The sequence below is a fragment of the Sarcophilus harrisii genome, chromosome 5 (genome assembly GCF_902635505.1).
Source record: "Sarcophilus harrisii chromosome 5, mSarHar1.11, whole genome shotgun sequence".
Classification (NCBI taxonomy): Eukaryota; Metazoa; Chordata; class Mammalia; order Dasyuromorphia; family Dasyuridae; genus Sarcophilus; species Sarcophilus harrisii.
Genome location: NC_045430.1, coordinates 67203768 through 67215883, shown reverse-complemented (window position 1 = coordinate 67215883; position 12116 = coordinate 67203768). Strand labels below are relative to the sequence as shown.

General features: G+C 31.2%; 1 protein-coding gene across 3 annotated transcripts in view; it reads left to right on the top strand.

The window, feature by feature from the left end:
• TMEM117 (transmembrane protein 117) overlaps positions 1-12116 on the top strand; it is a 137606-nt gene that overhangs the window by 115522 nt on the left and 9968 nt on the right. For all 3 annotated transcript variants that reach the window (XM_003771373.4, XM_031940422.1, XM_031940421.1), the window contains one exon: positions 9697-9826. In XM_003771373.4, coding sequence (XP_003771421.1) covers positions 9697-9826 — 130 coding nt within the window. The remainder of the gene's footprint in view (positions 1-9696; positions 9827-12116) is intronic.

Here is a 12116-nt window from a genome sequence, read left to right as displayed (position 1 = left end):
TGCTTATTTATTGGCTTCCTAATTTTTCGAAATATTTATTTAGCTCTCTTATGATCCTGAACTGGACTCTTTTACTTGGAGCTGTGACCCAGACCTGGACAATGTGTGACAGAGCTACCAAATGTTACCCCATCCTTTTTTTTTTTCCTTGTTATTATTATCTTTTAGGAATATCTTTTTATTAAGGACTGATCCCGGTAATATTGTTTTCTTTGTTGTGATCATTAACTGTTTCCATTATTGTTCTTAAAACAACTCATTATTTAGATTTGATTTGACAAAATCATTTTGTTCTATCTTGTTTTGTGCTATTTTTGTTGGAATATGGTCTCTGAAAGATGTATTTACTGTTTCTGCCTTTTAAAATTTAGTTGCTATATTTCTGTGGCCTAATATATAGGCATTTTTGAGTAAAATTTCCATGTAGTGATAAAAAATTCTTTAGCAGTCCCATTTAAGAAGACTTCATAAATCTTTTAATTCTGTTTTCTCCAGTGGTTTGTTAAATTCTCTATTTAACTTTTCATTTTAATTTCTGATAGATTATTCAAAACTGAGAGACATCAAAATCTCTTGATATTATTGTATTACAGTTTATTATTTATATTAGTATGTTTTATAATTAAGGTTTTTATTATGTATTCAAATGCTAAGACAGTGGGAGTAAATTAATTTAATATTTCTATTGGTTTCCTGTCTATAGTTCTTTATAGTATAATCTAATTTTCTTATTTATCTCTTTTTCTATAATGAATGTTGGTTGTTTTTTTCTTTGACATTATGAATGAAACTCCCGCTTTTGGGGGTACATATCTAGTATTTAATAAATTCTGTTTCAAGCTTAAAATTTATTCTGTGAATGTTTAAAAGTATTCTTTGTAGACCACAAATTTTGACATTTTGTTTTCTTATCTTATATGTTAGTGTTTTTCATTTGATCAGATTGTTTAATCCATTCACATTTAAAGGAATGAGTTATTATTTTTTTCTTAATTTGTTTTTCCACATGTTATTTAAAGAATACTTTATCACTTCATTTATTTTTATTTAATCAATTTTAGAGCAACCTATTTCCCTTACCCCTTTCCTTCAGTCATGTGTTTCCTTAGTTTGGATTTTATTTAACTTAACTATAGTCTTAGTTTTTAATATATAATTTAATTATTCTTCTTCCCTCCCATGCAGGCAAATAATTAAGTGAAGTTCCCTTTCTGATTCTCTTGTTTAAGTTATTTTTTGTTAATTTTCATTTCATTTTCTGCTCCCTTTTGATATAAAGATTTCTTCTCTTCTGTTTTTCAGTTCTTTAATTTAATCTTTTTTAATAATTTTATTCTTTGGTTTATGCTTCTTATACCTATTTATTCCTTTTTTACTCTCTATGTCAATGGAATTAAAGCTACTAAGGTTACTTTGAGTTTCCTTTTCTAAACAAATTCTCTGTGGTTACCTTGTAGGTCTTCCTGCCTTCCCTTATTTCTGTCACCTCTCATTCTTAGAAGTATCAGTAAATGCATGCAAGAGAATAGTAATATTGCCCAAGGGTAGAAATTGTCCTATGTTATTGCTTTTGTACTACTGACTTATAATCATCAATCTACAATATATGTATGCATGTTCAAATAGTTATTTTGCTGTACAAAAAGAATCGGACTTTAAAATATTGTGCAATTAGCCTATGAAGGAGATCAAAAATGCAGGTGGACAAAAATAGAAGGATTGGGAATTATGATATTTTTGCAGGAAAAATCTATACTATTTGGAATCACTTCTCTGCTAACCCCTCTATTTCTCAGAACGTTCTTACCATGGATAGACCACTTTTCTGAAACTGATGAAGTAGTGCCAAGTTCTTTTAACTTACAGATATTGTTTTTAAAGAATACAACGAAAATGTTAGCTTATTAGAGTAACAGCAGTTCTATACTGCAAAGTTCCTCATGTTGGCCCATTGGGCAAATGCAAAATAATCTAGGTAGCTTTTCATTAAGTAGAGTTTTGGATTATTTAATCAAATATAAGTTTTTCTCATAGTAAAACTGAGTTCAGAAAAAAAAATACAAAGCCTTTATCTATTTTTTTTCTTTCTCAAGCTAAAAAAATACAGATTTCCAGGTCATATAATCAACAACAGTCACTAATCCATTGAATCCAGAAACTTATTTGGCTCAGGCTCTGACTTTGATGAAAAGTAAGTCCTCCAACATGGGGAAAAAAAAGATGAGATAACTGTGTGCCAGGTCTCAGGGTAAAAAGTATCATCAAAGAAAGAGGAGTCAGAAGAGCAATGTAGAAGTAAAAGATGAGGAGGGGGGAAAGGAGAGAGCTAAAATCATAATATTTCAAAAGAAAGAAAATTCTTGTGAAAACCTAAAGCACAAACACATAAATTAAAATAGAAATTCTAAAACTCTAAGGGATTTTGAATAAGAAAACTTCCAAAAGGTAACAAATCTTTAAAAAAAATTACACAACAAAAGAAATAGAACCAATGTCTGATGAAACATAGAACTCTGAAGATTCTCAGGAGAGCATAGAAATATATCAATGTTCTAGAATGTTTCAAAAGAGAAATTAAACTTTAAAAGTCAAAAAAGGAAGAAAACGTAAGGATTCATGACCTGCAAAACAAAAGGAATTAGCATGATAAAAACCTTGAACATATAATAATTTCTCCAAAAGAGAGAAGACTACATTTGAAATAAAATATGTTGAAGTAAAGAACAATATTGAAAGGAAGGAAGGAAAAAAAGAGGAACAATATTAAAGGCACACATGATCTCAATATAAGTTAAAAACTGTTTATCTAAAAGAGGGATTATAGGATCCTAATGAATCATAAATCTCTCAGAAGAAGACTCATTGAAATTCATAACTTCTAAATTAAGAAAACATAAATTGAAAGTACCTACCAAAGACTTCCAGAAAAGAAATTTAAAAAAGAACACCCTACACTTTAAACTCTCAGATACATGAATTTTATATTTCACAATTCTAATGATAAATCAAATTCTGCAATTGGTCAGGAGAAAGAACTTCAACTATTTCATTTGGATAACAGAAGAGTATTCTATACTCATTTGCAACTACAGAAGGAATTGAAATGATTTATTGCAAAAGACCAAAAGGGCTTGAGGTGGTATCAAACTGACATACCTTTACCTAGGCACCAAAGGGATGGGAGGAAGTGCATACAGTAAAAAAAGAGTCATTTCCTTCCACCCTTCACTATATATATATATATATATATATATATATATATATATATATATATATATATGCAAAATATCCAACTTATTCAAAATATGTAATTCTTCAGACAATGGAAGCACAAGAAGGGTAAATACATATAAATATAAAAAAAGAATTAGTAATGAAATAACTTACTCCATCTCTAGATGGGAAAAAAGTGAAAGATACCTATTAGGTTATTAAAAAAAAACAGCAGGGAAAAGATTATAAACATCTTTTTTGAACTTTCAAATAAATTAATTTAAAAAATATTTCATCTTATTTTTCATGTTATTCATATTCATATGTTTTGTCACCTGTTTCCCCCAATTTACAATAGAAGTGAAAAATGAAACAAATTCTCACAGTCATTATGATAGATATTTTTATATATCTTTTCTGAATCAATCATTTTTCTAAAGACAGGGAACATAGTTTATCATCAGTCCTCTGGAATCATTGAATTGTTCAGAATTCTTAAATCAGAGTTGTTTGTTTTATTGTTATTGTTATTTGTAAATTTTTCTCCTGGTTCTGCTCATTTCATTATGCATTATTTCATATAAGACTTAACAGGTTTCTTTGAAATTCCCTGATAATTTCTTATGGCACGATAGTGTTTCATTACATTCATATTAATTCATAAAAATTTGTTCAGCGATTCCCCAGTTGTTGAAAACCTGTTTCCTGTATTTTATTACTACAAAAAGAACTGCTAAAAAAGATTTTTGTATAAAGGGGTCTTTTTCTTTTTTCTTTAATCTGATTTGTATATAAGCCTAGCAGTGAGTGGTGATGTTAGGTATATATACCCCTTAGTAGTAGGGTGGGCATAAATTTCCTTCCTTGGGAAGGAAATTCATGTGTTTTCATAGAAATTATTGGGAGCCACTGGAGTTTTTTAAATATGAGGTTAGACTTCAATTTTAGAAATATTAATTTAACAAAATTATTGAAATTATTGGGAGCCACTGAGAGAAACAGAAATGAAAAATAGAGGAGAAATCAAAGAGAGTATCTAGCATAAAAGAGTGATTAGTACCATCAAAATCTGTAAAGAGATCAAAGATGATGACTTAGCTCTTAATAAATCATGTTTATTATTATTATATTTATTATAACATTATAATAAATATTATAAATAAATGTTAAACTAGGGGGAACACTTCATCAGGTGGTCAGGTGTGAAGTCAGATTGCAAGTGATTGAATAGAAGGTGAGAAAGTGGAGACAGTGTAAAGATAATTGTTATGAATTTGGCTGTGAAGAGAAGAAAAATTTTAGAATGATAGCTTGAGGATATGGTAGAGTTATGTGATTTTTTTTTTTTCTTTTGGTGAGATTTAGGATGGTTAGACCTCGACATATTTATAGGATACAGAAAGTTACTAATGAATAAAGAGAGAATGAAGATGAAAGGTTGAGGTATAATTTCATGGTATAATTCTGGAGAAACTGAGGCAAGATAAAGATTATAGAGTTTTTAATATTTGGATTTTATTTGGATTTCAGAGAGAGAGAGATTTTCTGGGATTTCAGAGAGAGAGAGAGAGAGATTTTCTGGGACCCAAAGGATCCATTTTTGTCCCAGGGATGATGTTTCAAAGTATTCAGCAGCAAATGTGAGATTCTAATGGTTTTTATATACATGGCTCCAAGAACAAGAGAGAAAGGGATGGAGTCTGAACACTAGTAAATGTGGGAGTTTCCAGAAATGGACCATCAATCCGGTTCTGACAAGGTGGGGATAAGGACCATAAATTCTTTATCACTTAGGAGAACTGAACTCCCCCTTATCTTGAGATTACACATTTACAATTCATAACCTTAAAGAAGCCACCCCTAAGTTATATCAGTCTTAATGGTCAGGGGGAGAGGTTGCAACTAAGGGATTGAAGCAGAACAATTCAAGGAACTAAGGTAGAGCAATTTAGGGAAACTGAGGCAGGACAATTAGGGAAACTGAGGCAGAATAACTAGGGAAAGTGAGGCAGAACTATACAAGGAAACTGGAACAACAATGGGGACAAAAATCTAGAGGAAACAAGAGGATATGGAGTCAAGAAAAGAAATAGAAAGCTTGGCTTTTATAAGAATAAACGATCTTTTCTGTATTTTTGGTTGTAGAAAAAGAAAGAAGAGGGAGCTCATAGTGATGGCTTCAATCTCATCAAAATGGGTGAAGAGGTTTTGTTGAGAGGAAGATGGTGCGATCATAGTGTAGGAGAGAAGAGAAGATTTGGGCAGTGGGCTAGTCAATCAGAAAGGAATAAAAGGTTTATTGTTATAACTGTGATGGTCTAGTTCAGTCCTGAGGGGATGTCATATAAAGATAATTTGAAGAAACTAGCGATATTTAGTTTGAAGACTAAATGAGCTAAGGAATTATGGACATATTTGTGTTCAAATATTTGGAAGAGGAATTAAACTTATTATGTTTGGCACTAGACTGCAGGATGAGGAACAATTGGTAAAAATTACATAGGGATAAATATACGTTCAATTTCAGGGAAAAAATTCTATTCATTAGAATTGTCCAAAAGTGGAATGGGCTAATTTAAGAGGTATTGGACTCACCCTTATTAGACATCTTTAAACAGATGATTGGTCAGATATGCTATTCAAGTCTTGGTCAAGTGTCCCCACATGGGAGTTTTATTTTCTCTGTTATATTATCCATGTATCTTATTATTTGCCTATGCATTATATTCTTATTAGATTGCAAGCTCTTTGTATGGAGGGATTATGACTTACCTAAATTTTGTATTTCTCTCACTATTGGAAATTGGAAAGAAAGAGGGAAAATTAATTGACTTTAGAAATCAATGTGTCAATTTTAGAATATTTATAGTCAATTTTGCATTTTAAAAATGCCTAATCTACATAGGGTACTGGACCTAGTGCAGTATGTATATGTGTATGACACATGTATATATATATATGACAATGTGTATATTGTGTATGACACAAACCTTGAAGAAATTGCTAAAAACATAAAGTAAAATGATAATAATTGTTTTTTTTTAATTTCTTTTTTTTTCTTTTTATTTAATAGCCTTTTATTTATAGGATATATGCATGGGTAACTTTACAGCATTAACAATTGCCAAACCTCTTGTTCCAATTTTTTACCTCTTACCCCCCATCCCCTCCCCAAGATGACAGGATGACCAGTAGATGTTAAATACATTAAAATATAAATTAGATACACAATAAGTATACATGACCAAAACGTTATTTTGCTGTACAAAAAGAATCAGACTCTGAAATATTGTACAATTAGCTTGTGAAGGAAATAAAAAATGCATGTGTGCATAAATATAGGGATTGGGAATTCAATGTAATGGTTTTTAGTCATCTCCCAGAGTTCTCTTTCTGGGCATAGCTGGTTCAGTTCATTACTGTTCCATTAGAAATGATTTGGTTGATCTCGTTGCTGAGGATGGCCTGGTCCATCAGAACTGGTCATCATATAGTATTGTTGTTGAAGTATATAATGATCTCCTGGTCCTGCTCATTTCACTCAGCATCAGTTCGTGTAAATCTCTCCAGGCCTTTCTGAAATCATCCTGTTGGTCATTTCTTACAGAACAGTAATATTCCATAATATTCATATACCACAATTTATTCAGCCATTCTCCAACTGATGGACATCCATTCAGTTTCCAGTTTCTAGCCACTACAAAGAGGCCTGCCACAAACATTTGTGCACATACAGGTCCCTTTCCCTTCTTTATAATCTCTTTGGGATATAATCCCAGTAGTAACACTGCTGGATCAAAGGGTATGCATAGTTTGATAACTTTTTGAGCATAGTTCCAAACTACTCTCCAAAATGGTTGGATTCGTTCACAACTCCACCAACAATGCATCAATGTCCCAGTTTTCCCACATCCCCTCCAACAATCATCATTATTTTTTCCTGTCATCTTAGCCAATCTGACAAGTGTGTAGTGGCATCTTAGAGTTGTCTTAATTTGCATTTCTCTGATTAGTAATGACTTGGAGCATCTTTAAATGATGATAATTGTAAAGTGCTTCAAGTTCTACTAAAATCTAATTTTATAGACAAGGTACTGAAACCTGGGAAGAATCGTGAGTTGAACCTTTCCTCTGACAATCTTTCCATTATGTTATTTTTACATTTATATAAACGTTTACAGTTTAAAAATGACTCAATCATAAAAATCTTTTTTAAAAATGCTGAGAGAGGAATATACTGGGAGAAAGAGAAAGGAAGAAGTGAAATGGTGTAAATTATCTGCCATAAAAAAGAGGCAAGAAAAAAAAAAACTTTTACAGTAGAGAAAAAGAAGGAGAGGAGAGAAGGTGAATGAGCGAACCTTCCTCTCATCAGAATTGACTCAAAGAAGAAATAACATTCATACTCTGTTTGGTTATAGAAATCTGTCTAACCTTGTAAGAAAATAGGAGAGGAATGGGAGAGGATGGGTGGGTGATTAAAAAAAGGGTATATTGGGGAAGGGAGTGGTCAGTAACAAAACACTTTTGAGGAGGGATACAGTGAAAAGAGAGAAAGAATAAATGGGGAGAAATACAGTTAGCAATAGTAATTGTAAAACGAATTTCTAAGCAAGTTTCTCTGATAAGACCTCATTTCTAAGATGGAACTTCGTCAAATTTATTTTTAAAAAAAGAGCTAGCCCTCAATTGATAAATGATCAAAAGGATCTGTGCCCAAAGGATTATAAATTTATGCATATCTTTTGACCTAACAACTCTACTACTAGGCATGAATATCAGAGAATCAGGAAAATGACCTATAAGTACAAAAAATATTCATAGCATCTCTCTTTTCAGGGAAAAAATTGGAAATAGAGGGGATACTCATCAATTGGGAATGGCTCAATAAACTCTGGCATGTGTCTTTTGTGGAATATTGTTCTGTGGGAAATGATGAGCAGGTGCTCTCAGAAACAACAATAACAACAACAACCTGCAGTCCTCCATGAACTCAAACAAAGTGAAATGTACTATAAACAAAATTATAGCAATGTTCTAGAATGACTAGCTGTGGATGACTTTGCTGTTCTCAGTAGTACAATCATTTATAACTACGACTTATGATGAAAAATCCTATTCATATCAGAGTAGGAACTGATTGGATGTGGATACAAATTGAAGCATTCTTTCTTTGTCTATCTCTCTTTTTAAAAAAACAATTTTTCTTGAGGGTTTTTATTTTCATTAGGGTGGGGAAATCTATGCATTTGTTTAGAACTTGACTTTTATGGAAATATCTTCACATGTGTTTTCTTAATTGTGGGTGGAAATAAGGAAGAGAACCTAGAACTCAAAAATTTTAAAAACAAATATAAAAATTGTTTTGAACATAACTGGGGAAAATATTTTTTAAAAGGCTCAATCCCACTTCCTACCAAATATTTAACAAAGCCAGAATCCATAAATATTAATAGATCAAGGTGGTGAGCTAAAGCTAACTCTATGAAAGGTAATAGAGATAAATATAAATTCCTATCCTTAGCTTAAATATACCAGATGCAGTATAGAGAAGTAGTTAGAAAGCAAGATATGAAAAATATCTAAATATTTTAAGTATGTCAGCAGTGTAACATGAAAGCCCCAATCACTATTTAATCTTAAACTACCTTATTAAAACTATATTATCCAGAAAGAGAGAGATTATTTTTAGTTCTACCTTTTAGGATGGATGTTGAAAGGCTGGAAAGGCAAACTGGAAAACAACTAGGATAATGAGACAATTCTCCACCTTTCTTTAAGAGGAGAGATTGGGAGGATTATGGACATTAATCCTGGAGAAGAGAAAAGTTAGGGAGAATGTGATAATTATCTTAAAATATTTTAAGTCCTCTCACATGAAAGAAATCCTCAATAAAAGACAGTAGGAGAGAAAGGAAGGAGAAGAGTGAGAGATGTTATTTTCAAGGGAAAAAAAAGAAAGGAGTAAAAGGATACAGGCAGCAAAAAGGGAAAGAGGAGAGAGCTTGTATTAGCGGACCACTGTATTTCAGGAACCATCTAGTTCAATAACTTCCTTTTATACTCAGGCCCAGAGTAGCTATGACTTGTCCCCAAGATGTTTTTGTAAATGGGACTTGAACTCCAATCTTTCTAATGCAACATTTATCAGGTTTTTTGTTTTTTTTCTATAGTTTAAAAACAAGGTGATTTAATTTTTCTGGAGATTATTCCCCAATATACAAGGAATAAACATCAGTACTCCAAAAATTATTCCCATACTGTCAATAATATCACAATTTTGGAGGAGAAAAATCACAAAAAGATACCAGTTGATTTGCAACTAGCTATTCAGATACCTTACAACTTAAATTAATAGTTCAGAAACTTATCTCTTTTTATATTATTTAAAAATAGTTGCTTTATATAAGGTAATTTTTCTGTACTTGTGATGTAGAGGCAAAATGAATTGCATGTATTTTTCTTGTCAATTCTATCTAACAGGACTGGGAATTCCCACATTTCATGGGAGATGTTGATGTAAATCTTCCTGGATTACACACACCTCATATGCAGTTTCAGATTCCTTTGTTCCAGATGATCTTTAAAGAGGAATACCGAATACATATAACAGGTGAGAGACCTCAATGAACACATTTAGTTACTTATCAGAACATATTGTTCTATTTATTTAGGGGAGAAGAATTGATTCACAATGTATGGTTCAGTATACATTCTCTTCATTTCCCTTTTTTGTTTATTGATGAGATTAAAAGCAAATAACTAAAGTTTAAGCAAGTCCACTCCTCTGTAAGAAATTAGCTACACTTTATCACCTTTGATTGCTGCTTAAGACAAAAAATCATCTTTGTTTAAAAGATTTCTTTTGTGGATTTAATTTTTAGATTCATTCTTCATTCTATTTTGGTAAAGTGACCCAAGTCATTTTAGTCCTACCTGAAATTAAGTTTTATACTAGTTTTTAATATAGAGAACTGAATAATTGCAAAAAAGGGACAAACAACATTTATTCTTGATCACATCCAGGTACTATGGAAACATCAGTATTTATGTGTGTGTGTGTGTGTGTGTGTGTGTGTGTGTATATATATATATATATATATATATATATATATATACATATATATGTATACATTTTACAGACAATGGCTCAGTTTCCTACTCCGTTAGAGAAATTAAGAATTTTGACCTTAAAATAAAAACTTACACCCTCCCCCCCAAAAAAACCCAACTTTCAAAACTCTTGTTTAAAACAGCCCAAGAAGAACAAATGTAACTTCTCGAAAAGTCTGCTTTTTTTTTTTTAAACTTTGTGTAAGGCAATATTTCTAAAATGGAGGAAAAGCTTATAGATAGGGATGCTGCTAAAAGTTTTTATTTTTATTAAAAAGTTAATAAATCTTATCTATCATACATGTATGTATATATTACATCACATATAATTACATATACTTATGTAACATATATTTATGCATGATACATATGGATTAATATATTAATATGATACATATTAATGTTTTTATAAAATATATATGGAATAATATATGTTTATTGCATACAAACATATACATATTAGGACCAATCGTTCATTTTTATGGAGACCACAGTTTTCAAGCACTCATTTAATTGCTTTAATGATTAAATGGACCTCTGAAACAGCTATAATGAATATGACATGAGCACCTCCTATTGGGTGACTTTTTTTCTGGGCTGTCTGTTCTTGCCAACATAGGGAAACTTTATTTTAAAGTTATTCTAGTTTGTCATCTCTTTAATAATACTTGCCTTGAGTATTATAGTTCTTGTTAGAAATATTCTGTTCAAGTACAAAATGCTGGATGGATAAACAAAACTGAATTTATTGTTAAAATAAATAAGGTGATAAGAATGCTTGGCTCATGACTTTTGAAAGTTAGTATTATAGTACTTTATATGTATTTCATCTATAGCATATATTATATATAAAAACTAGTAGATATCTGACTTTAGTTTGAGGTAAAAATCACTTGTTTAGCATTACATTGTCAAAAGTTTATAAGGAATCTACAATATCTCAATTATTTCCTTCTACAGTACCTATATACTTTGTTACTGAAAATCTTTGGAGTTATTTTTTTCAAGGTCAGCCTGTTTCCCTGAGATAGGCAAGGCAGGCTAATCATTCAATATTTGGATACAAAGCAGAACAAAATGTAGAGATTTCTGGTCCTGGGGTTATAGATGATAGGGATATAGAAATGGCAAAGAAAAATATGAGCTTTTACATGATGTCTTTAACTTTGTACAATCTAAAACCATTTTCGAATAAAACAATAAATATTGTATCCAATACTTATGCCAAAGATTCCTGGTAGGATAAGTGTGGGTCTGGAAGTTTGGGAGAGTAGTTACCTTTCCTCCCTTCTTCCATTTTCCTTTCTCTTCCCTATTTTTCTCTTCATAATGTTAATCAGCTGAAGAGTCACATAGGCCAATTCAGCTTTTGTTTTCACAAAAGTCAGGTATAATTTTGCAGTACTGGCTACTTTTACTTTGTCTTTCACTTTGTTGGGCAATAGGTACAAAGGAAGGAAAATTACCTGAAATGTTCCACCCACTGTGCTGTAAGATTGAAATGTTATAGTAAGCTTAGTATACTTAAACAGTCTCATCAGCAAACTGAATCCTAATTTCTGCATATTCTCAATTGTTAATACTTTCTTCAGAGCTCTGTTTTGTTAGAATTGATGAAAGCTAATAACTCTTACTTTCTTCTCATTAAGTAAAGTAAAACATCACAACATGTGGTTATTAAGTGTGAAACACTTTTAACCTTTCTTCATTTAACATGTCCTCAATTTAGGTTTGAGATTTTTTTCCATCTTAACATAGCACACTGTTTAAGATAGGCAGGATGTCAGAGA